The sequence below is a fragment of the Dipodomys ordii genome, unplaced genomic scaffold (assembly GCF_000151885.1).
Source record: "Dipodomys ordii isolate 6190 unplaced genomic scaffold, Dord_2.0 Scaffold6, whole genome shotgun sequence".
In the NCBI taxonomy this organism is placed as follows: domain Eukaryota; kingdom Metazoa; phylum Chordata; class Mammalia; order Rodentia; family Heteromyidae; genus Dipodomys; species Dipodomys ordii.
This window is the reverse complement of record NW_012267222.1, coordinates 12300339-12326689: the sequence shown is the minus strand read 5'-3', so window position 1 is coordinate 12326689 and position 26351 is coordinate 12300339. Positions and strand designations below refer to the sequence as shown.

The following is a 26351-nucleotide window of genomic DNA, read 5'->3' as shown; positions in this document are numbered from 1 at the left end:
TGAGCCTGCGGGCCTATGCCTGTCTGTGCGCAGGTATCTGCTGGCCCTGGCTGCTTAAACCTAGCTGGGGAGGACCACGCCCTCAGGAGCCTTCCTTCTCCCAAACCCTCCTCCCGGAATCCATTTAGCCCTGCTTAGGAGAAAGAGGAACCCCGAAGACAAAGATGCAGCAGCCAAGCCCGCCAGCTGGGGCTCCAGTTACAGAAGGACGGGGGACACGTGCTCCTATCGCCCCCTCCCTACCCAGCTGGGCCTCAGCCTTCCTCTGGAGACAGCCCTGCCAAGAGAGCCTTGTAGAGCTCATGGTGGCACTTTATTTGGGGCCAGAGCCTGAAACAAAGTTGGGGTTGGCCAGCTGGGTTCTGGGTGTCCGCAACAGCAATGTGGAGTTGGGCACCAGGCCTGCAGCCTGCAGTGTGAGTGCATCATCGCTGTAGACCATGGGCGGGAACGTGCTGAAGATCTCAAAGGCGGCAGCATCCATGTTCCTAGAGGGTCCAGAGGAGTGGGTCAGGCTAGGCCACGGAGGCACGGCTGTGTGTGGCCCCCAGCCCTTTCTCCCCCGTGCCCACCTGGCCTGGGCTAGCAGGGCTCGCACATCTCCCACAGTGTCCTCGGGCCGCATCATCAGGAGGAAGGCCTGCTCCCCGTTCTCAGACCTGATGCGCAGTGTGGTGAGTGGGGGCGCGGGCATGCTGGGGGTTTCCAGGCTCCTGTAGGCCAAGAACTCGTCAGGGCGCCAGTGGCCAAACTCCCTCGAGAGGAACCTCTGTGCCCTGCCCTCACCTCTGCCGCTCAGCAGCCAAAGCAGGTGTCTCCACTATGACCTCCTGGATCCGGGTAGGCAATGGACAGAAGTTCTGAAAGGTATCAGCAGAGAGCAGACAGATCCCTGGGCCCCACCTGAGTTGGCCCCTTACCCTTAGAGGGGACCCAACTTATCCTTGAGCAAGGATGGGTAAGTCCGATGAGCCAGAGGGACGGGCTGTTCTGTGTAAACTGAGGCCCAAAGAGAGGAAGTAGAAGAGGAAGAGTGCCCAGGGAGGCAAAGCCATCAATCCAGAGAAGCCTTCTCCCCAGTCCAGTCCAAGGAGCAGAGAAGGGGAGAGAAGCCCACACAGACGATGGGCAAGCTGGTGCTGGACCCAGCCTCGGGTCAGGGAGGGCTTCCCTAGGGATGACACCTGAGCTGAGACTGAAGAGCAGTCAGAGTCCTTAGAAACAGGATGGGGGCAGGGAAGTTCCCTACAGCAGGGACAAAGATCCTGAGGTCAAGAACATCCAAGAGGATGAGAAACATTTGGGAAATGGACGGCAATTCATCGTGGGAACCAAGTTGGACTGGATGAAAAAGTGAGGGGAGCGGAGGCATGGCCAGTGATGCAGAATGGGAACTTAGGGGAATCTTTCTCTTTGGGTGATTTTTTTCGTGTGTGTGTGTGTGTGTGTGTGTGTGTGTGTGTGTGTTACACACAAACCAATACTAGAGCTTAAATGCAGGGGGCCTGGGCACTGTTCCTGAGCTTTTTCTTTCAAGACTGGTATTTTACCACTTGAGACACAGTTCCACTTCTGCTTTTTGGTGATTAATTAGAGATAGTAGTGTCATGGACTTTACTGCCTGGGCTGGCTTTGAACTGTAATCCACAGATCTCATCCTCCTGAGTAGCTAGGATTATAAACATGGGCCACTGGCGTCCAGCCTCGGCCATTTCAGCAGGAAAGGCTAGTAGGGAAGCAGGGCTGGCAGGGGCAGGAATGGAGGAGGGAGGTTCAGACTGGGGGGGTGGGAGGAGGGGAAGGTGGCATGGAGAGAATGAGTGAGAGGAGGTCTGCAGAGGGCCAGACTGGACAGCATTTAGTAAGCAACATGGTGAAGGAAGCAGAGAAGTCTGCAGAGCTGTTTGGCACCTTTCTCAGGTGGCATAATGGGTAGGTCTAAGAACTGGGAGAAATCAAGGGGCCTTTTGGGGACTCAGAACTGCACCTCAAGGGCATGACCTGAGGCTGGACTCACAGTCCCCCAGTTGGACTCAAGACTTTATCCCACTTGCAATCACCCCAAGCGCTCACCTGGGCCTCCACAGATAGCCAGACTGCGGCGCGGCTCTGAGAAGTCTCACCTGGGCCTCTGGACCAGGTGCTTCAGGCTGGGCCAGGATTGGTAATAAAGTCCTCCCCAGAGAAGACAGGGAGATGAAGGCTGCCTCACCTGTAAGGTGTCCCTGATGGGGCCCCGGATGTCAACCACCTCGCCTTGTCGGATCACACACTTGGGGAGCCTGCTCAGAAATTTCTCAGCAGTCAGCCTGGAGCCTGCAGGGAGGGCATTGGGAACCTTGGCCTAGGGATGGACTGTGAGGGATGGAGGCCACCTGAAGCTTGTTCTGCCCAGACCCCCGCCCCCGCCCCCCACTTCCGCCTAGCCACAGGCTGAGCCTTTGGGGCTTAGCTTACCTGGGTGCTCCTCCATCCTGTCTAGGGTCTTGGGCATCCTCTGCCAGCCCACTACACGTTCCTCACCTGGGAATGGACCCAGCCCATCCTCCGGGTAGACCTGATCACGCAGGTCGCTTACCTGAAAAGAAGGAAGAGCAACAGCGGCAAGCCAGCTCTTCAGCCCTGGGCCCTACCCACGCTCCTGCTTGCCCACAGGCCCAAAGGACAGTCTGATGTAATCCCTGCTTTGCAGAGAGGGCAGCTGCGGCACTGGGGAAGCAGGAGAGCCACCATCCGTTACCTCTTTGGACCCTGCTACTGCAAGCACCCCTTTTCTGAGCCAGCTGAAGCCACAACACTGACACCTTCCTCAGAGACTCCCCTCTCCGAAGCTCACAGTGAAAGGGTACGAGTGTCAGGAGAAAGCCGCCTCACCGGCCTCACCAAGACACAACGCCAAGGCCCCGTTTTGGTATAAACACATCCAACATCTGGAGCCATGACTCACATTGTATTTCCTCCTGTGGAAATAACTCGCCACCCTCTGCAGCCCTGAGACTGTACCCTTGGTCTCACACACCCCTGGCCACAGACTGGCTCATCTCATATTCTTGAAGTCTAGCCAGCACTGGCCCACTCTGGTGATTGTGATTCATGGCACTGCCTTCCACCCCAACCAGATGGCTTCGGGAACCTCTGCAAAGCCAGGCCACTTGTGTTTAGATTCCTCAGGGACCTCAGAGGCTGTCAAGCTGTCCTGAATGCTGAGGAGGACAGGAAGGGCGTGGTCCTGGTGCCAAGGCTGAGTCTCCAGGGTGCCAGCAGAGGGCGCTGCTGGCTGCTTGGCCTCAGGACCTCATGGCCAGCCAACCTCAGGCTCACCTTCGTCCTGGCAGCTATCAGACTGGGTCTCCTGAGATGGGGCACTGGCTAACTAGCCCTCAGCAAGCCTGGGGAAAGTGTTTATCCCCACTTTCTACACGGGAAAGGTGTAGGTTGAGGAACAAGCCCATCACCTTGAAGGGGACCCCATCGGGGTACAGTCGCCGGAGTTCTGAGGGGAAGAAGCCATCCATTATGTCCCGGAGGTAGCGCTGCAGGAGGGAGGAGGAAGGGTAAAGACTCAGGGCCAAGTAGCATCTGGATGGCAGGCCCTGGGCTAGCCAGAGCTTCACGCTCTGGAAATACGGCACCCTAGGACTTGGGTAGGGGATGAATGCCTCATGGAGGAGACACGCTAGGCCTGGATGAGTGGTGCTACCATCTCCAAGCAATTGTGGGCAGGTGGAAGACACCCTCCCCCCCCCCCAGCCCCACTCCAGTTCCTACCTGTGTGGAGGGATCGTGGAAAGGCCGGAAGGGCCCATCGAACATCATCATGCCATTGCGGTAGAGCTTCAGTGGGATGGGCTCCAGGACTTTGAGCCGAGCCCCACCGGGCACGGGTAGCACCTGGGGCTCCCCCTCCATTACCAGCTCACTGAGTTCCTGAAGGCTGGCCAGCAGCCTGTCAAAGTCCACCTCAGGGGGCACCAGTGAATCCCCTGGTAAAGAGGATAGATGCCCATGAGCCTCTTCGTGGCTTCTGTGAGCCCCTCTCAAGCTGGGGAGTAGCCTCAGAGTCTCCTTAAGTGGCCACCTGAGGGAAAGGAAGGATAGCTAACACTAGATAATACGATCTATCTTTTCTTGAGCACTTAACTTTGAGCCAGGGGGTTAATACCCATCATCGTTGACCAGATGCTGTACATTAAAAGCTATAGTCAGCTCCGGTTTTTTTCCAGGAGAAAACAGGATTGGAGAGTGACATGATCTACTTAGCCACACAACACAGTAGGACACAGAGGCAGGGTTTGATCTCAGCTTTGTGTCAGGCACTGCGCTGGCAGCTGACAACCACAGAGCAGAGCTCCCAGCTCTGGATCAAGGCTTGCATGGTTCCAGTGTCAGTGCTTCCACTTCTTCCTGTGTGACCTGAGAGGAGTCATTTAATGCTCTGTGTCACAGCATTCTCTTCTAGAATGGGACACCAAATGTCGGCCTCCCAGGGTAGCTGGAAGGTTCCAAGGTGGCCACGAAAGGGCTCAGAACAAGGTGAACTCTACTGGATTGTTACCTGCGCTACCTTGCACACATGGTTCTCATGTCAGTCCTGAGGCTGAGGCGGAGGATACTTATCTCCACGTATGCGTGAGGAAACAGACCCAGAGACACCAAAATGACTCGCCCTAGGCCACCTGGCAAGTTAGCAGGGAAAGAACTGGAACTGGGCGGACGCCACATCTTGTTTCCCAGGCATCTGTATCATGAGGAGAGGAGGTCAGAGGTGGGGACACATGGCTGCTGGGAGGATGTTGGGACAGCTGCTGTACGGAACAGATGTGGGGGCAGTCCTCAGGTTGTGCAAATATTTCAAGCGCTGATATCCAACTCTCAAAACAGATGCACATCCAGCTGTGCCCTGACTTCAGGGGGTGCTGATGGGGTGCTGGAAACAGCCATGGCTGATGCAGGAGCAGAAAGAGTACAGGACAGGAGGGATGCTGCCGCTGGGCTCGCCGAGGCCTGTTCGGCAGTCTGAAGGGCCCTGGCCCCCAAATGAGTTGCCCACTGGGGTAAAAGCTTCCATTACGAGTGACATGGTGGGCTTGCTTGGAAGCTGTTGTCATGACAACAGCCAGGCTGCAGCAGGATGTGGGCCAGGGCTCTGGGGACCCAACTCCCTTTCCCCACAATGGGGTAGCAGCTAGCTGTACCAGGCAAGAGATGCAGGTGGCTGTTTCCTGTTGCCTTTACAGTTGCCAAAACGGTAGGCCTCAGGCAGCCTTCCCCTTTCTCCTTTCCCCCCACATCTGCCACTATCGCGGGGGCTAGGCCTGCCTTCCTCCTCCGCCCCAGTCTCTGTGATTCCAAGAAAAACAGAACGTTCTGGGCATTTCTGATATGATTCACAATGGTAATTAAGACATTATTTCCCTTTAATAAGTAACTACATTAAGCACAAATTGGTAAACCTATAACACAGCAGCAAAGAAAAGATCATTTCATGCAAGACCAGCCCCATCCCTCTTCCTATAGCTGGGGAAAAGTGAGGTCAGGAAAGGTCAGGTGGCATTGGCCCAAGCAGACCACCCACAGCAGACTTAGGAGTGGCTCCCAACGCAGTGCTTCTGGGGCCTGGTGGACACAGGGTGGTCAGAGGGGAAGGCGACAGGAGGAAGCCCAGGGGAGAATGCCAGCAAGCAGCTATAGAGAAAGTTTGCCAAGGGAATGCTTCAGGAGCTGGAGAAACAGCTCAGTGGGAGAATACTCACCTAGAGAAAAGACCAGACTGATGTGGTGGTGGTCTGCCCAGCCCAAATGGCTGAGGCTTGGGAAAATGAGAGCAGGGTAGTATGGGCAGCTACTGGGAATGATGGCCAGGAATGGGGACAAGAAGCCCACGAAAGAATCACAGCTCTGGTCAAATCAGGGCAGAGGGAAGAAGACAGGTATGGCCACCAAACCATAGAATCATGAAGGCAGTGAGCCACCAGCCAGTCCCACGAGCGACCAACGGAGTTCTAACCCTGTGTCATAAAAGAGGCACAGTGGGGCTGGGAAGGTGGCTCAGTGGTAGAGTGCTTGCCTAACAGGCACGAGGCCCTGGGTTCAATTCCTCAGCACCACATAAACAGAAAAAGCCAGAAGTAGCGCTGTGGCTCAAGAGATGGCATATTAGTCTTGAGCAAAAGAAGCTTAGAGAAGCCGGGCGCTGGTGGCTCACGCCTGTAATCTCAGGAGGCTGAGATCTGAGGATTGCGGTTCAAAGCCAGCCCGGGGAAGGAAAGACCATGAGACTCCTATCTCCAATAAACCACCAGAAAACCGGAAGTGGCGCTGTGGCTCATGTGGTAGAGCGCTCGCCTTGAGCTGAAGAGCTGAGGGACAGCGCCCAGGCCCAGAGTTCAAGCCCCTAGACCGACAAAAAAAAAAAAAAGCTTAGAGATAGTGCCCAGGCCCTGAGTTTTCAAGCCCCAGGACTGACACAAGAGATGCAGTGGGGGCCACCTGGAGTGATGAAGGCTAGAAAGTGAGTCCCACCCAGCCCCAGGCTGGCGGCAGAGTGAGGGCTGGGAGACATTTCCTCTGAGCTGCAGGCTTTCTGTGAGTGAACCCTAACCTAACCCCAAGATCCCATGGAGGAGCCTGTCATTATGCCTAGAGGCAGGAGCTGTCCATGCCCATTGACAGATGAGGAAACAGCCTTGTGAGTGAGGTGCCCTGCCCCAGATCGTGGGTATGCAGGGCCCAATGCAGACCCTGCACTGGCTTTGGGGATGCCATGCATGGGGGCTCCTCGCTAGGCAGGGGTGCAGTGCTGGAACCCAGATCATGGAGGCCTCATCTCACCCTGAGAGCCCATGGGCCTTAGCCTCCTCTTTTGCCAGATGAGGGCACTAAGGACATCACAGGCTGCTGTGGGATATAGAGGAGGCACCTGGCAGATGGTGGCCGCTGCTGTCGCTTAAAACTGGCCCAGGCTGCACGCACCCACTCCTCCAAGCACCTTCCAGGAGCCCCTCCCCCACCCACCCCCGCTGGGTTCCTGGAACACCTGCCCAGTCACGAGGCCCTTCAACCACCAAGACCCATCCTCCACACAGGCAGGCCCGGCCCAGGCAGAGGTTCCACAGCACGTGCTGATCTGAACAAATAGTGCTGATTAGCAAATGCTAAGTGTCAATGCGGAGGTCACACAGCCTGGAGCAGGGCCAGATCCTGCCACTGTTGGGTGAGCAGAGACCTTGTAGGTTCTCTGGAAGGGGGAGCAGATACTGTGGTACCCAAGGTGCAATACCCGTCTCAGGCAACACCTCACACAGACTCTTACAACAGTAAACAGACTGGTCCCACACCCCAGCAGGCCACATCCACTCTGGAGAGTTCATCTACCATTCCCTCTACTCCCCAAGGAAGTAGGCAGAAAAAAAGAGACTGAGTCTGGTGGGTGATGGAGCACACTGGCCTGTGACCAAGACAGGCAAAACTGCAAGATCCCACCTGCAGCTCTCTCTTCTCCCCCTGGCACTGAGCTCAGTGCTGCCCTGTCTCTACCTAAGCCCTGCATTGTCTCTGTGCTCTGTGGTCTAAGCTTGGAGCACTGGGCCCCACAGCCAACCTGGTACAGGAATATTTGCCCGGGCCTATGTGCCAAGCACTGTGCTAGGTATTCTGGCACACAAGAATGGTGAAGTAACACAGGTTGATGGTCAGATTCGTGGCCACATCCGCCCACACAGAAGGAAATGGATTAAGAGGCTTGCAGTCTCTCCCTGCTCCCAGTCTGAGCCCCTCCCAGCAGGCTGTCATGGCAGCTCACGGCCTGGCACAGCACAGGTGTCAGCTGGGATGCACTGGAAGAGTGCGCCTCTGAGCCAGGCTCCAAAGAGTGCAAGAGAAGGAAGCAAGGTCTTCCAGGGGACACGGTATATGCAAGGGTTCAAGACAGGGGAAGGGTGGAAGGCAGCCAGGCTTGCCAGGGTGTGAGCTGGCTGGAAAACCCAAAAGGTGGCCTAGGGACCAGTGAAGGAGGCTGGTCAAGCCGGGCGCCGGTGGCTCATGCCTGTAATCCTAGCTACTCAGGAGGCTGAGATCTGGGGATCACAGTTCAAAGCCAGCCCAAGCAGGAAAGTCTGTGAGACTCTCATCTCCAATAAACCACTAGAAAACCAGAAGTGGCGCTATGGCTCAAATGGTAGAGTGTTTGCCTTGAGCTGAAGAGCTGAGGGACAGTGCCTAGGCCCAGAGTTCAAGACCCACAACCGACAAAAAAAAAAAAGGCTGGTCATGGTCAGCGCAGCCTTACTTGGTATTAGAAAGATGCACCGACACTGACTGAGACACTTGGTCTTGGGGTGGTGGTGGGGGCTGGGGGGGGAGTAGAGGGAAGGGAGGAACTCAAAGCAAGAGAGGGTTGATCAGAGTGGCCTGACAGTCTCAGCCTTGTGGCCCAATGCCTGGTCCATGTGGTGACCAGAGCAGGACTGTCTGTTTCGCATCCCCACACTTCCCCCGCCTCCTCCCCCGAAGGAGGGCACAGCGACTCACTGGATGAGCAGCATCTTGGTGAGAGGTTGGGGAGGGAAGGCCAGGCCTCTGGCAAGGCTTTCTCTCTGCCAGGTCCCTCTATGGGGGACTCTCCTAAGGCGAGAGTTCCAGGCTCTAGAACATTCTCATCGACCCCTCTGGCCCAGTACAGATGCTTTGGCTCATCTACCCATGGGCCTCTGTTCCTGAGCCCATGGGGATGGACATCCAGCAGGAGGGAAAGCAAGGAAACAGGTGGAGCATCAGGCTGGCGAGAGGCGGGTGCTGGGCCCCACGACCTGGAGACAGGAGCCGGCGGCACCTGAGGAGCAGGAGGCACCTGAGGAGCAGGAGGCCCAGGAGGAAAAGCGGCTAGGGATGAAGAACATGTTTTCATCCGGCAGGAAGAGCTCAGTCAAGGCCCTTCCTATGTTGAAAAGCAAAAGAAGGGCCAGGTGTACTCTGAACTGGGCCCTGGCACAGCAGTGGAGGACTGCCCATGCCACCCGACCCTGGGTTCCAGTGTTCCACCTTTGAGCTGCATGTCTGGCTCCCCTCAGCACCACACTGTTCCACAGCAGTGCTCCCTGGGCCACCTGGATGCTCCTGCTGCTCCTCCTGCTGCTGCTGCTACTGCTACTCCTCCTCCTCATCCTCCTCCTCCTCACACACAGTCACCAAGGCCACGGACTCTGCCTCCCCTATCTTTCTGCTCTGCCTACTCCTGCCAGCTCATTGGTACCATTTCCTGGCAGGCATTATTTCTCCTGTTGAATGACTGCAGCCACCCATCAGTGCACTCAGCTTTAAGTCTGACTCCTGTGCTTGACAGGGGGATGCAGACACAAGTCTCGGTTGGCTCATTTGTAAAATGGATTAGTTAGGACCAGCACAAAAAAAGTGCATTAACCTCCTGCCCATGCCAAAGACTTTATGAAAATGCTTTGAGCTGGAGGTATGGCTCATGTGGTAGAGCACTGCCAAGCAAGCAAGTTGAGCAAGTACAAGGACCTGAATTCAAAACCCCAGGACAGGGGAAATAAAAAAACAAAAATTGAAAATACCTTGAGAGCTACAAACAACACACAAATAGTGGTATTTTGGAGTTTGGTGGGTTTTGGGTTTTTTTTGGGGGGGGGTGAGTGTATGTGTGCTGGTCCTGGGGATTGAACTCAGGATCTGTTCCTAAGTTTCTGTTGCTCAAGGCTAGTGCTGTACTACCTGAGCCACAACTCCACTTCTGGCTTTTTTAGTAGTAGTTTATTGGAGATAAAGAGTCTCATGGACTAAGCCTGGTTTAGGATTATTTTTTTCTTCTTGGCAACAACTTTTGCTTCAGCAAGACTGACATTTTGTAAACCATGGAGCCTGAGGCAAATGTTACATTTTGGGTTTTTGTTGTTGTTGTTTGATTTTTGGTCAGTCATGGGGCTTGAACTCCAGGCCTGGGTGCTGTCCCTGAGCTCTTCAGCTCAAGGGTAGTGTTCTACCACTTGAGCCACAGCGCCACTTCCGGTTTTCTGGTGGTTAGTTGGAGATAAGAGTCTCACAACTTTCCTGCCTGGGCTGGCTTTGAACTGGGATCCTTAGATCTCAGCCTCCTCATTAGCTAGGGTGGCAGATGTGAATTACAGGCCCCCTCAAATGTTACATTTTGTAACTGAGTCCCTGGGACTGTGAACAGATGAGCAAGCAGAGTCTGGGGTGAGACCAGGGAAGGCCCTGGCCAGCAACTTGGATAGAGGCCTTGGCCTTTTCTTCCCTGGTTTAGGGGCGAGGCCCCCACCAGGGGCCGCTCACGTGGGAAAGTGAGGTTTGGATGAGGGGGGCTCTGGAGAACGGCAAACCAAGAAGCTGCTAGAAGCAGGCCCGGGCAGACCTCCTACTCTACCTGGCTTCCAGAATTTCTTGGCTGTCATCCAGGCCTGCCCATCATCCTCTGGGGCTGTCCTGTTCTCAGAGTCCTCCTGGTCCATGGGCTCTCCCACCCACTGCAGGCCATAGTCATTGAGGAAGCGCTGTGGAGAAGGAAGGGGCAGACATGGAGTGCCAACAGCCAGCTCCCACCCGAGGAAAAGCAGCCCCAGCCCCACTCCTCAGCCCCGAGCCAGTGGGACAAAGCGTGTGCTGAGGGTGCTGGTCACTTTCTGCCTGTGACTTTGAAGGTGAGCGCACCCTCTCCCCCGGGAAGGAGATGACAGCGCCTTCTCCACAAGTGCCAGAAAGCCTCAGCAAGAAGCTTCGTGCCGTAAGAACACAGTCACTGTGGAGGCCACACGGGGCTGGCCCGAGCACGAGGAGAGGCAGGGATATCCAGGGGGATATGGCCACCCAAAGACCAGCCTGGCTCACAGGGAAACTTCTGGACTATCTGCACTTGGAGTTTGCTGGCTCCTTGTCTCCCCTCCTTTCTGCCACCCACTCCAGCTCCTCATCCGACCTGCTTGTGGGGCAGCCGCCAGCATCCTGCCCATTGCCAAAGCAGTGGGCACCGTTCTGTCTTCCTCTTTCAACACCTACTTCTTTTGGCCAAGGCCGCCCCTTGGCAACTTCCTTTGCTGGTTCCCCATTTCCACCACGCTCGGGCCTGTGAGGGTCCCCAGCCCCAGCCCTGTCTACATGCTCTTCTTTATCATTCTTTTTTTTTTTGTCAGTCATGGGGCTTGAACTCTGGGCTTGGGTGCTGTCCCTCAGCTCTTCAGCTCAAGGCGAGCGCTCTACCACTTGAGCCACAGCGCCACTTCTGTTTTTCTAGTGGTTTATTGGAGATAAAGAGTCTCAAGGACTTTCTTGCCTGGGCTGGCTTTGAACCGCAATCCTCAGATCTCAGCCTCCTGAGTAGCTAGAATTACAGGCGTGAGCCACCGGCGCCCGGCTCTTCTTGATCATTCTTGTCCATTACCAAATACATGGACAAAACCCAAATTCATATCCAGTGCACATCCCACCTCTGAGCTCCAGACTTACTTATATCCATCCAGACAAAGATGCCCAAAGGGCACTCAAAGTCCACTCTTCCCATCTACCTACCTGTCGCCACCTCCCAGGCCCCTCCCCTTCCAGTTCCATCTCAGGAAGCAGCATCCCCCACCCGCCCAAACCTTGCCTCCAGCCCAGCCTGCCACTGGCTCTCCCTCCCCTCCCACCTGCACAGCAGGTGTCTTTCACTCAGGGCCCCTTCTATGGACACCTTCCAGTCCGTTCCAGTGGCTCGAAATATGATCTATCACCACACCAAGGCCAAGCCGCAACCATGTGGCCCTTTGGCCTGGCCTATCTCTGGTGTTCCCTCATTCCCATGACCACCAACCACAGCCCAATTCCCAGGGCCAAGGTGAGGTCTTTTTGTCTATTTTCCTCACCCTCCCTATCTCATGGCCACAGTCACCTCCACAGTGGCCTGTCCCCAACTTAGGCCAGCCCTGTAATTATCTCCTGTGCTCTCTGTACTTGTGTCCTTCTGGGTACTTGTCCGCTCGGTACCCTGCAGAGCATCAACCCCATGAGGTCAGGACTGGGTCTGTGTGCAGATGGAGCACACGCGGTGCCTGCTGGCACATTCCAACGCACAGGAGTCTGTTAAATTATGAAGCAATAAACATGGGAAGCGCCTGGAACTGTAGCTACTCAGGAGACACAGATCTAGAGGATCACAGCTTGAGGACAGACTGGGCAAAAAGTTCTCCATATCTCTTCTTAACCATTAAGAAACTGGGTACAGGGCTGGGGATGTAACTCAGTGGTAGAGTGAGAACTTAGGTTCACTTTCTAGCACTGAAGGGGAGGAGGAGAGACAGACAGGAAGGAATGAAGAAGGAAGGAACGAAGGAACGAACAAACAAACTGGGTATGGTAGCACATGCCTGTGCTACACAGAAAACAAATATGAGAGGACTGCAGTCCAGGGCAACTGAGGCATAAAGACCCTATTCAAAACACAGCCAAAGCAAAAAGGGCTGGTGGGGCTGGGAAGGTGGCTCAGTGGTAGAGCGCGTGCCTTGCATGCATGAGGCCCTGGGTTCTATGCCTCAGCACCACATACGCAAAAAGAAAAAAGCCGGGGGCTGGGAAGGTGGCTCAGTGGTAGAGCGCTTGCCTTGCATGCATGAGGCCCTGTGTTCGCACCACATATGCAAAAAGGAAAAAAAAGCCGGAAGTGGCGCTGTGGCTCAAGTGGTAGAGCACTAGCCTTGAGCTGAAGAGCTGAGGGACAGTGCCTAAGCCCAGAGTTCAGGCCCCACGACCGGACCAAAAAAAAAAAAGAAAAAAGCCAGAAGTGGCGCTGTGGCTCAAGTGGTAGAGCGCTAGCCTTGAGCTGAAGAGCTGAGGGACAGCGCCCAGGCCCAGAGTTCAGGCCCCACAACCGGACCTCTCCCCCCCCCAAAAAAAAAGGCTGGTGAATTGCTCAAGTGCTAAGGTGTTTGCCTGGAGAGCACACACCCTGAATTCAAACCTTAGTATCATCAAAACCTAAAAAAAAACAAGCAAGAGAAGTGAAGGTCGTAGGGGTACATGAGCCCCTGGTGCCCTCGTCCCCAGGGGCCGCTGCTCAGAGGGGTCCTGTGGGGTGCTCCATTCCCTGCAGGCAGCGTGGGCACAATGGCCCCCACAGCTCTGGTGGGCAGGACCCATCACTGCAGCTGGGCTGGAGGTCCGCCCCTGTCACTGGAAACACACTTTGCAAGGGGAAGGAGCAGCAGATCCCAGGAGAGCTTCAGGCAGAAAGGAGGGACAGGGTAGTGAGGACGCAGGCCTGCTCCACCCTTCCCTGCCTCCAGTGCTGGAAGTTCAAGCCTTGCTGCACGGCTGGGTGAGAGGAAGCAAGGTGCCTAAGGGCCTAGGTGAGACAAAGAATGGCTCAGTGCTAGGTCCTAGGTGATCCAGTCTTACCTCAAGGAGTTCATAGCCCCACAGGGGAAGAGAAATGAGATACCATGAGATCAAAGGACAGGGAACCTGCCCAGGCCAGACATCAGAAAGACCCTTGAGGAAATGACTGAGGATGAGTAAACACTTGCTGGAGGGGAGGGAAGAACAGTTCAAGGAACAGCATGGCAAAGGTCCTGGGGTAGAAAAGGGTAGCTGTGCTCACAGAACCAGAGGAAGGCCCTGTAGCTGGAGGGGAGTACAGGAGTCATAGTAAGGACTTTGGAACTGAGCCCAATCAGGTCACATTCAAAGATGGATTGGGGCTGAAAGGAGAGGTGCCCTGGAACTGAACACTTTCCTGGGTCTTTAAACTCTGTGAGCCCAGGGCCCTGAGTGTGGTGTTGCTAAGGACAGGTTGAGAGAAGGGAGGTTTTGACCCGTCCTACAGGGCAGTCCATGGCCAGGGCCAGGGCTAGCTGGCTTCAAATACACACACCCAGGCTCTGCTGCTCACCTCCATCTCCCTAACCTGCCGCTGCAGCTGCATACAGGTGGCTTCCAGCTCCTCCTGCTGCTGTCTGGACAGCCCGCCTGAGGGGAAGATGGGGTGAGACTCCGCCGGCTGTTCTGGTCCTCTAGGATCCCCTGACAACTGATGCTGTCAGACTTCTCCCCTTATTCAGGAGCAGGGAGGTACCTGCACTCTCAAAAGGCCGCCAAACCCAGTGCCAGTGGCTCACGCAGTCACCCTAGCTACTTAGGAGGCTGAGATGCACGGGTTACGGTTCAAAGCCAGTCTGGGCAGGAAACTCTGTGAGATTCTTATCTCTAATAAACTGCTCAAAAAAAGTCGGAAGTGGTGCTGCAGCTCAGGTGGTAGAGCAAAAGAAGCTCAGGGAGAGCTTTCAAGAGTTCAAGCCCCAGGATCAGAAGAAAAAAAGTCCAAATGTCATTGGAGAGTAGCTCATCCCTCCTTCAGGTGGTGCCTGTGCAGCAGGGGGCGCAGATCCAAGCAGGTGGGCATGGACACTCTGGCGCTCTCCTATAGGGTGCTGTCCTTCTCTGGGCCCAGCTGTCCAACAGGGGTCAGCTTGATACTCTTGGACCCTGATACCCAGAAGTCACCGTCTAAGCTCCCAGGAGCCCCAGGGCCCAGGAGAGGGGCCTGACCTGGGCCTCTTACCCTGGTGCTGTTGGAGGTTCTGCACCAAGTTCTCCAGGGCCAGGATCTTCTGGTCCTGCAGCAGTGAGACACGAGGGAGTGCCAAGCCAGGGAGGTCCAACAGCCCCGGGGTGGGAACGGGCAACCTTTATTCCGTTCAACAGGAGGATTCCCTAACTTTGGACTGCTTGGGGAGTGTAAAGCTCCCGTCCCCAATAACCTTTGGCATGGTCACTGTCTCTTTGCCTCAGATAACCTTGTGGTCTCCTGAAGGAAAGGTATAGGGCCCATTGGGAGGCCCAGTTTGGGGGAAGGGCAGGGTGCCAGCTGTGTTTAGTAGCCTGCTGTTCCACCCGTCCCAGGGTTTTATTTTGGCCTGCTTGGTAGTGCCAATGCCCTCCAGCCCTTCCTTGTGTCATAGATCCAGATTAGATCCAGGCAAATCAGGAAGTTCAGTGGGGGGTGGAGGGCTTGAACCTACCCACCTGCTCTACCCGGAGCTCCCCTGGCCTCCTCCCACTTGGGGTCCTACCTTGGACAGTATCTCATCATTCTGGTCCTTCACCTGCTGCTCCAGGTCCTGCAGCTTCATCGCCATGGATGTCATCAGCTCCGAGTCATGGAAGGAAGACCCTGCCGAGTGAACAATCTCTAGAGCCAGGCCTGGCGCCAAGGGTGAGGAAGGGAGGCCAAGGAGGAGCGTCCAACAGCAGGAAACAAGGCACTGAAAGCAGCTGACTTACATGACACTCGTTACATAGCCTGTCAGCTCAGTTTATATAGATCCTCACAGTCCCATTATGTCAGGAGTGGTTTCAGGAAACTGGGGTGCACTGAAGAGCTGTCATCCACAATCTAATCGAACCTCAAAACCTAGGCTGAGTATAGTATTAGCAGTAGAGAACCTGCCTAGCCAAAGGCCCTAAATTCAACCCCTAGTACTTCAAATCCTAAGCTCTAGAGCCAGGCATTGGTGACTCATGCCTGTTAATCATCCCAGTTACTCACAAATCTGAGCATCATGGTTCAAAGCAAGCCTGGGTACAAAAGTCTGTGAGACTTGGATCTTTAGTTAACCAGTAAAAAGCTGGAAGTGGAGCTGCAGTTCAGATGGTAGAGCACTAGCCCTGAGTGAAAAAGCTAAGAGACAGCACCCAGGCCCTGAGTTCAAGCACCAGTAGTGGCACACACACTCACACACACACACCACACATACACAGCCTACACTCCAGTTCTCAGACAAATTAGAGTGGGGAGGGGCATTCTGTGAAACTAGTGGCTGGGACTCTTGAAAAAGCTAATGTCACTGATTTGAAAGGCAAAGAGACCATTTTAAAGAGGTATAACGGGGGGGGGGCGGGGGGAGGATGGGAAGGGATGGGAAGAGTAAACAAAGGAGGAGGCTACAATGCTTGATAAGAAATGTATTCACTATCTTGCCCATGTAATTGTAACCCCTCTGTACAGTATTTTCACAATAAAATAAATAAATAAAGAGGTATAACAATTGCATATAATGTGACTCTGCATTTCCTTATTCATGCAAGGCAAGTGCTCTACCACTGAGCCACCTTCCCAGCCCTGAATTTCCTTATTCTTAGGAGATGAGTATTGAAATAGAGATGACATGTCATGGTCTCTGCAGTTCACTTCGATATTGTTCATCCACAAAGTACTCTTGCATTTGTGTACTTGTGGAGATGGAGAGTGTGTGGGCAAATGAGGAGAAACAACACCAATTGTTAATGAGGTGAAAGACATACTTAAAAGTTAGGGTATGGGGCTGGGAAGGTGGCTCAATGGTAGAGCGCTTGCCTTGCATGCATGAGGCCCTGGGTTCGATTCCTCAGCACCACATAAGCAAAAAGAAAAAAGCCAGAAGTGGCGCTGTGGCTCAAGTGGTAGAGCACTAGCCTTGAGCTGAAGAGCTGAGGGACAGCGCCCAGGCCCAGAGTTCAGGCCCCACGACCAGACCCCCCCCCAAAAAAAAAAAGTTAGGGTAAAAGCCAGGTGCTTGTGGCTCATACCTGTAATCCTACCTACTCAAGAGGCTGAGATTTGAGGATTGCAGTTTGAAGTTAGCCTAGGCAGGAAAGTCTGTGAGACTCTTAAAAAGCCAGAATTGGGGAAGTGGCGCTGTAGCTCAAGTGGTAGAGCACTTGCCTTGAGCTGAAGAGCTGAAGAACAGCGCCCAGGCCCAGAGTTCAAGCCCCACGACCAGAAAAAAAAAAAAAAGCCAGAATTGGTACTGTGGCTGAAATGATAGAGAGCTAGCCTTGAACAAAAAGCAGCTCAGGGACAGAGCTCAAGCCCTAAGTGCAAGGCCCAGGACTGGAGTGAGTGCACACACACACACACACACACGTTTGGGTAAAGAGAGAGAGGAGAGGTGGGAAGAAACAGGCTTTGTTCTTCTTATGGCTACCATCCTTACTACATGGGAAGCAGGAACTGCAGCAGGGAGACCACACAGGATGGTGAGGAAATCTGCACATTATCTTGAGTGGCTAACTCATCAGCCCTGGTGCTGCTGTCTCAGGGCTGGAGGGCTGGAGGGTGCCAGATCTCCCCTCTGCCCATGCTGTCTGCATGAGGGCCCCTTTGACTTGGAGTCAAAAGATCTTACATGACAGGTCCATTTTGGAGCTGTTGGCACACACTGCAGGAATGGAGGAATGCACACAGAGGCCAGGTAGAGAGAGGCAAGAGTTCAGGCAGCTGAGGGCTTGGGAGGAGGAAGAGGAGGAAAAGGGAGGGAGAAGGGGGAGAGAGGACCTGGCAAGGAAGGCTAGGGGGAGAGACCTGGGGACAGCAGGCAGCTGGAAGCCAGCCACAGGGCAGCCAGAGCCAACGGTGCTGTTGAGCGGACGGGCCTGGGGCAGGTGGGTGCTGCTGTGCACATCCTGCTGTGACGCAGGGCAAAGTGGCTCCTACGGGAGAACTTGGTGGGGACAGACCTGGGCTAGGAGCCGGACAGGAGAGAACAAAAGGGGAGAAGCAGAGAGAGGACTGAGAGCTCTGTTAAGGGAAGAAGGCAACTGCTATGGTTACCACTCAGTATTCATTCCAGCTGCGTGTCAGAGATCCCGGTATTGGGACGGAGTGGGAACAGGCCTGTTCCATTTCTTCTGCCTCAATTCCCCAACTGTCAAATGCTTTCGGCTGCCCAGCACTGGCTGGGGGAGTCTTCTGTCAAAACAGTATGGCACCAGATGCTCCTGGCACCACAGCCCGGGCACTCCCCAACTCCTCTTCATAGAGGAAGAAATGGAGGCAGGGGCACCACAGCAGGTAGAAAGTTCTAGCCTACCCCCTCCCACCCCCAGCTTCCCCAGACTTCCAGCTCAGGCCTAATTCACACAGCTCATCCCTGTCTCATCCTAGCCTCCCTCTGTTCCCCACACCTTGTTCAATCCTCCCTCTTTTATGAAGCCACCCTGATTGGCCCCTCCACAAGTTCAGTGTGGCCATAGCCTTGGGTGGATGAAGTGGGTCACCTTGGGGACCCTGAGCGAGAGACCTACAGACAAGGAAGTGGGCGGCCAGAGGCCCAGCTCTCCCCTCAGACCCTGCTGTCATTACGTTTGATGGGAACTGCAAAAGCTCCAGCCACAGCCCGGCTTGGGGCTTGGCCAGGCCTCCTGGAATAAAGGGGGAGGTTATGTAGCTTAGCTAAGCCCTGTCCTGGACAGGCCTTGGGGGACAGGCACATGCCACAGCTGGCCAGGAGGTATGAGTAGGCGCCGTGGGTCTTAGGGCCTTGTTCCTTCAAGGCCTCTGTTCTCACCATGACTACCATCGGGACTTCCGATGCCACCATAGCAGGAAGGGACACAGATCTTTTCTTGGGAGTCGTTTCCATCATTCAGCATGTCTACTTCATCTTCTGCAGACAGAAACATCCAAGTCACTGCTCTGAGCCCAAGCTAGAGGGAGCTCAGGCCCTGGCCAGAGTGCAGCAGCTTATATACTACCCCACAAAAAGTATACAGAAGTCAGGGCAGCAGTATAAGGCCAGGGCTCCACAGAGGAAGGCTCAAAGGGGCTGGAGGAAGCTGGATGTGAGGGATGGGGTCTATGCTTCTGGGCTGGGTTATTTCTTGGCCTCTGCATAGCTTCTAGGCATCTATAGATATCCCATGGCGGGTAAAGGGGCTTAAATGTTAGTGGGGACATCTCTGCCAAGGGGACAGGGCCCCTTAATCTTCAAACCTAGGTTCCCAGAGAGGGCGAGGAGCTGTACAGCCTGGGCAGCAGGCTCAGACCCCAACTGGTGGATCTTATCACACCTTCTCTCCCCAGCTTCTCAGCCATGCTGAGGTCCAGTCAGGTGGGAGGGGAGGAGGACACAAGGGCAAGTGGCAGAGGGCAGAGGACAGAGAGCGGATGGCAGATGGCAGACTTACCACCTCCGTAGATTCGTATCCCTCGCCTCCTGCGATCCCAGGCAGGAAGAAGGAAGAAACACAAAGTAAGAGCCCTGGATTGCCACCAAGGGAATGTTCCAGGCCCCAGGTCCCAGCCAAGGCTGGAAGAGATGGAAGTTAGGCCTCTGGCTCCCGAGGACTTCCAGCCCGTCCCCTCCCTAGCCAGGGTGAGCCAAGGGACATGCTGGGGAATGCAGACTCCTCCACGTGGAGGACCTGAGCACTGTGAGACACTCCTGGGAAGAGGCCAAGGTCCCAGAGCCTGCACGCTGGGCCCCCAGGCCTGCCCCTCTACATAGCCTTGGCCTGAGAGTGACACCAGCTATGTTCAGAAGGAAATTAAAGATTTTTAAAAAGCTTTTGCAAAGACTACCAGATAGAAGAGATTTCCTTTACTGAGCTCCAAGCCCAGGACCTGGCTCAGGACTGGCAGCACATGAGTATTCACAGAACCAATAAGTAAATAGTGAATGACAGGTGCCGGGCCATTTCCACAAGGCCCAAAGCCTTACAAAAAGAAACAATCTAGCCAGATGCCTGTGGCACATACCTGTAATCTGAGTTACGCAGGAGACTGACATCTGAGGATCCCCAATTCCAAGCCAGCCTGGGCAGAAAAGTCCATGGGACATTTATCTAACTAACCAATGAAAAACCAGTTCTGGCTCAAGTGATAGAGCACCAGCCCTGACCAAAAAGCTAAGGGACAGCACAGGTCCTGAGTTCGGGCCCCAGCATGGGCACACACACATGTGCGGGCACACACAGACACACACGCACTTGACACAATCTAGTCTATGGTTAGCAAAAATCAGAGCTCCCCAGAAGGTGGAAGAGGAGAAAGAAATTGGTCAGGGAAAACTGTATAACTACTTTGCCTTCCCCAAGACATACGAGTCATTCTTCTCTGACCAGAGAAAGGTTAAAGAGGAGACAGGGCAAGGGACACAAGGACCCCCAGGGGGTCAGATCCTTACCCAAGATTCACAGGCTCTGACTGCAGAGGCACTTTCCGAGTCTTGCTAAGAGAGGCCAGAGGTGAGCTCATAGTTCTAAAGTCCAGCCCTCAGGAACTCCCTGAGAGGAGAGAGGGGAGTCAGCCCTCGGGCCCCAGAAGCTTCCGTCTGAAGCTTTTCCTTTCCTGCCTACTCTTCCTAAGGGAGCATGGCCAGAGACAGCAGCCCTCACTGCTCCAACGCCAGGCAGAGGTTTCTGATATCAGGCTACTCCTCTGGTACCCAACTCTGTTCTAAGCATGGAGACCTTTGGCCAAGGAGTTTAGGAAAGGGCTATATGAGGGCATGGGCTGGAGGTTGTAGAGGTGGGTCAGAGGTCTGAAGCTTCCCCAAGATTAAGGCCTGAGCACAAGACTACCAGGAAACCTGTTCATCCACCTGTGAGCTGACTGACACAAAGCCCAGCTTCCTGCCAGAACCTAGGTGCCACACCCCCAACATCTCAGAGGCAGAAGGGGCAACACACAGGGAGGGTTCAATAGAGTCAGAGCCCAATGCTAGGCACTGGTGGCTCGTGACTATAAACCTAGCTACTCAGGAGGCTGGGATCTAAGAATCAAAGTTCAAAGCCAGCCCATACAGACTTTTTTTTTTTTTGCCAGTCCTGGGGCTTGAACTCAGGGCATGAGATGTGTTCCTGAGTTTCTTTCCTCAAGGCTGGTGCTCTAACACTTTGGGCAAAGTGCCACTTCTGGCTTTTTCTGTGTATGTGGTACTGAGGAATGGAACCCAGGGCTTTATGCATGCTAGGCAAGCATTCTACAAATAAGCCATCTTCCCAATCCCATGAGACTCTTATCTCCAACTAACAAGCAAAAAGCTGGAAGTAGAGCTGTGGCTCAACTGGTAGAGCGCCAAGCCTTGAGAAAAAAAGCTAAAGGACAGCATCCAAGCCCTAACTCTAGTACACACACACACACACAAACACACACACACACACACACAAATAAATAGAAAGAAAAAGAAAAAAGGAGCCCAGGTGATGTGGAGGACAAGCCCCAGAGTCCTGCACAGGTTCTGTGGCCTATAGCATAAGCAGTGCTTCAGGTCCTTGGGTATAAAATGGGGACAAAACCAGTACCAGCCAGACAAGGTACTGAGAGATTCAGGGATCCCAAACATCCAGCCCTGGTTGGAGGCATAACTCAGATGGTAGAATGTCAGCCAATGAACAGAAGCATCCAATATCAAGTTCAAGTCCCAGTTTTGGACAAAAAATAAATAAATGAAGAGGGGATTTGGAATGTGGCTGGGTGGTAGAGTGCTTGCCTAGCATGCATGAAGCCCTGGGTTCCATTCCTCAGTACCACACACACAGAAAAAGACGGAAGTGGCGCTGTGGCTCAAGTGGTACAGTGCTAGTCTTGAGCAAAAGAAGCTCAGCGACAGTGCCCAGGCTCTGAGTTCAAGCCCCAGGATTGGCAAAAATAAATAAATAAAGAGAACCAAACATCCAGCCTAGAGCTAAGCTCATAGGAAGCCTCTGAACATATAAGCTTGGCTGTTGTTGGCACACAAGTCTGAATAGTTGTAAATGTTGCTCTCCCTTCCTTCCTTCTTTCCTCCAAGAAAAAGGAACATGACTCTGACCACTGCTCTCCTTAACACACACTATAGCGAGTGATTAAGATCTAGAAGTCCTGGAACCAAAGGCAAGGCCTCCATCAGGGAGGCGTGGAGCCAGACCTTTTTAGAATAAGCCCAGAGAAATTCCGCTTTGGAAATGTATAATACTGGCCTCCATCAGAGCCCTGAAACTACCCAGCCAGGGCAGGAGGCAACCTCCTGCACCCTCATTCTAGAGTCTGGGATTCATGTCATGCCCTTTCCTGAGCAGTCTCCCTCAAAAACCTAGGCCCGCCCCTACCATCTGGCCTCCCACCCTGCCCCTGCCCCACTGTGCTGTCTGAGCATCTTCATGGCTTATGAGGCCAAGGAGGATAGTCACTCAATCTCACAAGCTACTGGAAGGATCTTCTTAAAACAAAGCTGAGCCATGCACCAGTGGCTCATGCCTGTAATCCTAGCTGCTCAGGAGTCTGAGATCTGAGGATCACGGTTCAAAGCCAGCCTGGGCTTATCCCTGAGACTCTTTTTTTTTTTTTTTAATTGTGAAAATACTGTGCAGAGGGGTTACAATTATACGGGCCAGATAATGAGTACATTTCTTATCAAGCATTGTTGCCTCCTCCTTTGTTTCCCCTTCCCATCCTACCTCCCTCCCCAACCCCCCTCCCACCCAATCTTCCCCGTGCGTGCTCCCCCCCCCACCACCTGTAAAGTTCGTTTTCGACATAACGACTTGTACATCTCATTGTTGCAATGGGTCCACCAATTTGTTTTTCCCTTTCCCCTCCACAAATTATACCGACAAAAAAGATGAAACGTTTCACGAATTTGCGTATCATCCTTGCCCAGGGGCCATGCTAATCTTCTCTGTATCATTCCAATTTTAGTATATGTGTTGCTGAAGCGAACACGTCCCTGAGACTCTTATCCTCAATAAACCACTCAGAAAGCCAGAAGTGGCACTGTAGCTCAAGTCATAGAGTGCCAGCCTTGAGCTGAAGAGCTGAGGGACAGCGCCCAGGCCCAGAGTTCAAGTCCCACAACCGACCAAAATAAAACAAAACAACAACAACAAAAAAAAAAAAAACAAAGCTAATGTATCACAGGCCTGCAAAAGAATTCAAAATTCTAGCTGGGTATGGTGGCCCACGGCTGTAATCAGGCTATTTGGGAGGTGGAGATCAGGACTGCAGTTCAATGCCAGCACAAGCAACAACAGTGTGATTCCCCACATCAATCATAAGCTAGATATCCTAGCAGGACTGCATAGGGGCAGGCACCAGGGGCTCACACCTGTAATCATAGCTACTAGGGAGGCTGAGAGCTAAGTACTGCAGTTCAGTGCTTAGCCTAGGCAGGAAAATCCATTCGACTCCTGTTTCCAATTAAGAGTCAAAAAGCCAGAAATGGAGCTGTGGCTCAAGTACCAAGCACCAGCCTTGAATAAAAAGCTAAAGGACAACACTCAGACCCTGAGTTCAAGTAACAGTATCCTAAGACCTTATCTGAAAATATAACTAAAGCCTAAAGGGCTACCTAGAGTGGTAGAGTACCTACCAAATGAAATGAAAAGCACCCGGATGCTGAAAATAGCTTGTAGGCAGGGTGGAGTTCAGGTCTGGGAGCTAGAGACGTGCTGAGGGCCTAGGATGAAGACTGTCAGCCCAAAACGGAGGGGAACATACTAATACCAACTTAGTGGACAGTCTTTGAGTCCAAACCCCATAAAGAAAGAAAAAGAGTCCCAAATTCCTTAATGTAGTGATCTGGTCCCTGACTATGTCCTGTGCACTGAGCCAGCTGAGCTGCTGGAGTGCCTTACAAATACATGTGGGTCCCCTCCCTCCTCTCCCTTTCTGGAATGGTCTTTCTTCCTGACCCAAACCCAGGCTAACTCTTGATTTTTTTTCCTTATGTTTGTTTGTTTCGGTCATATTTTAGCTTTTTATTTGAAACTAATTATAGACTCAGAGGAAATTAGGGCAATAGTACAGATGTCACACTGATTTCTCACCAGGTTTCCTCCATAGTTTCATTTTATATAATTAAGGTGCAATATCAAGTTCAGAAAACTGCTTGTGTAGAGTTCGTGTGTACAGGCCTATGCCATCTGATCACATGGGTAGAGAGAGTTTAGCCACCATAGCAGTCAAGATGCAGACCTCTTCTTGTCCCTGATGAGTTTTTCTTCTGCTGCCTCTTTAAAATTTTACTATCATACACATCTTCCTTCCCTCTGTAGGCCTTATTCCCTCTAGAATTTTCCTCCCTACCTCTCTTTCTGTCTTGTATTTGTTCTGTTGCTTTTTGTTTGTTTGTTTGTTTTGTCCATCCTGGGATTTGAACTTAGGGCTTGGGTACTGTCTCTAAGCTTTTTCACTCAAGGCTAGCATTCTACCACTTAAAGCCACAGCACCACTTCCTAATTGGAATTAAGAGGCTCATGCACTTTCCTGCCCTGGTTGGCTTCCAACTGCAATCCTCAGATCTCAGCCTCCTCCGTAGCTAGGATTACAGGGTGAGCCACCGGCACCAGCTTTGTTCTATTTGTTTTTCTGAAACAGGGTCTCACTATGTGACCTCAAACGCAAGGTCTTCCTATCCCAGCCCCCCTGAGTGTTGGAGTTACAGGCCTGTGACACCACGCCTAGCTTCTGCAATTTCCTTACTTCAATAAAAGTATACAAATGGAAGCCAGGCGCCAGTGGCTCTCGCCTATAATCCTAGCTGAGATCTGAAAGCCAGCCCAGACAGAGAAAATCCACGAGACTCTTATCTCCAATTAACAACTAGAAAACCAGAAGTGGTGCTGTGGCTCAAGTGGTAGAGTGCTAGGCTAGAGCTCAAGAGTTCAGGGACAGTGCCCAGGCCCAAAGTTCAAGCCCCATGACTGGGGAGAAAAATTATACAAATGGAATCATATATGATCTGTTTCTTAATAAACTTTGAGATGTAATTAACACACTTATAAACTATAAAGTTTTTAGCATATTCACAGACTTCAGTAGCCATCATCACAATTTCAGAGCACTTCCATCAGCCTAAAATGTCCCTGTAACCTTTCAGCTAGCCATAGCAGGCACAATCTACTTTCTCTCTCTATAGATTTGCCCATTATGGATATTTCATACAAATGGCACATAATCTAAAAGTGATTGAAATTTACACTTTAAAGGGGTAACATATATAAGAAAGCCTTCATAGGAAAAAAGAAAAACCTTCGACCCTCACCAACCAAACCCAACATCTTTCTGCTAATTCTTTTTTTTCTTTTGGGTCCGGTCATGGGTCCTGAACTCTGGGCCTGGGCACTGTCCCTCAGCTCTTCAGCTCAAGGCTAGCGCGCTACCACTTGAGCCACAGTGCCACTTCCGGCTTTTTTCTTTTTGCTTATGTGGTGCTGAGGAATGTAACCCAGGGCCTCATGCATGCAAGGCAAGCGCTCTACCACTGAGCCACCTTCCCAGCCCTCTTTCTGCTAATTCTTATGTGTGTGTTAGTGCTGGGTCTTGAACTTAGGGACTGGATGATGTGCCTTAACTTTTTCCATGCAAAGTTGACAGTTTACCATTTGAGCCACAGTTCCAAGTCCAGCTTTTTGGTGGTTAGTTGGAGATAAGATCTGACAGAAGCCGGGCACCAGTGGCTCACGCCTGTAATCCTAGTGACTCAGGAGGCTGAGATCTGAGGGTTGCGGTTCAAAGCGAGCCCGGGCAGGTAAGTCCATGAGACTCTTCTCCAATAACCGCCCCCTCCCCACTAGAAAACCGAAGTGGCGCTGTGGCTCAAGTGGTAGAGCACTAGCCTTGAGCCGAAGAGCTCAAGGACAGCACCCAGGCCCAGAGTTCAAGCCCCACGACCGACCAAAAAAAAAAAAAAAAAGAGTCTGACAGAGTCTTTCCAGCTGTGCTGGCTTCAAACTGGGAACCTCTGATCTCAGTCTCTTTATTAGCTAAGATTACAGGTGTGAGCCACCCATGCCCGGCTACGTGTTCTCTTAGTGGGACCACGTGGTTCAACTACAAAATTCTCACATCCTTCTCCCTTACCGCCACCAGTTTCCAAACCTGGAAGGTTAAACGCTACCGTGTTTTCTCACAGTGGTACCTTATTTCCACGGCCACGGCTGGTTACCCTAGGGAAACACTCTTTGGGGTTACCACTCTATTTTTACTCCATCCAATTCGACCCCCGACCCTGTCTCCAGACAGAACCTCCCACGGGTTATAGGAGGTCCCAGAGGCAAAGCTGTGTCTCCTCATCAGTCTGGGGACTCGGGTGCGTCTCCCCCGGCAGGTTAGGGTCCCTGACGACAGAATCACGTTTAAACCCTCCACTACTGGGGGTCCTTAAATGTCGGCCTCGCCCTTCATACTGGTGCTGGGGGTTCGAGCCCGTCCTACGCCTTTCCGTCGCGGGCCCCAAGCCGGGTAGGGTACAGAGCGTGACTGACATCCTTGGCCACGCCCCCTGGGCCTAGCCGCGCTCCCGCCCGCCAGGCCCGGCGGCTGCACGCCGCCTCTGCAGCCGCTGCGGGCCGCGCACGCGCCCAGCTTTCGCAGCGGCCGAACCCCGCCTCCAGAGCCGCCTCGCCCCCACGCGGGGTCGACGCGAGCGGCGGCCCAAATCCCGCTTCCGGGCGAGGGGCCAGCCTAAGAAGGCTAGGCCTGCAGAGACAGAGAGGCTCGGGGACCGCGGACCGCAGCCTGCGTGGGGACTTCAGGGACCGAAAAGCATGGGAGGAGCTATATATCTACGTGACTCACCACCCCGGAGGGTCGAGCCAGCCCGCGCCGCCGC

The 26351-nt window shown here is 53.3% G+C and overlaps 1 protein-coding gene across 4 annotated transcripts; it reads right to left on the bottom strand.

The window, feature by feature from the left end:
• Window positions 1–294: 294 nt before the first annotated feature.
• Ubxn11 (UBX domain protein 11) lies at window positions 295–26351 on the bottom strand. Of its 4 annotated transcripts, none has more exons than XM_013031215.1 (15): window positions 26318–26351; window positions 19944–20043; window positions 18946–18974; window positions 18327–18425; window positions 15072–15172; window positions 14561–14615; window positions 13892–13968; window positions 10400–10526; window positions 3769–3983; window positions 3456–3533; window positions 2458–2578; window positions 2213–2316; window positions 787–860; window positions 573–713; window positions 295–488 (listed from the first exon to the last, which is right to left on the bottom strand). In XM_013031215.1, the coding sequence occupies exons 2-15, from the start codon at window positions 20012–20014 to the stop codon at window positions 314–316; spliced, it is 1467 nt and encodes a 488-aa protein (XP_012886669.1). In that variant the 5' UTR covers window positions 20015–20043; window positions 26318–26351; the 3' UTR covers window positions 295–313. The 4 variants fall into 4 exon arrangements, with proteins under 4 accessions (XP_012886669.1, XP_012886684.1, XP_012886678.1 ...); XM_013031230.1 differs by having other exon boundaries at window positions 787–830; XM_013031224.1 differs by having other exon boundaries at window positions 18336–18425.

Excerpts from the sequence above, each read along its gene's own strand:
- Ubxn11 (XM_013031215.1), bottom strand. The coding sequence starts at position 20,014 with ATGAGCTCACCTCTGGCCTCTCTTAGCAAGACTCGGAAAGTGCCTCTG. Across the intron at positions 2,579-3,455 it reads CCGATGGGGTCCCCTTCAAG|GTAAGCGACCTGCGTGATCA; the intron begins GTGATGGGCTTG and ends CCTTCTTTTCAG. Across the intron at positions 489-572 it reads GCCCTGCTAGCCCAGGCCAG|GAACATGGATGCTGCCGCCT; the intron begins GTGGGCACGGGG and ends TGGACCCTCTAG.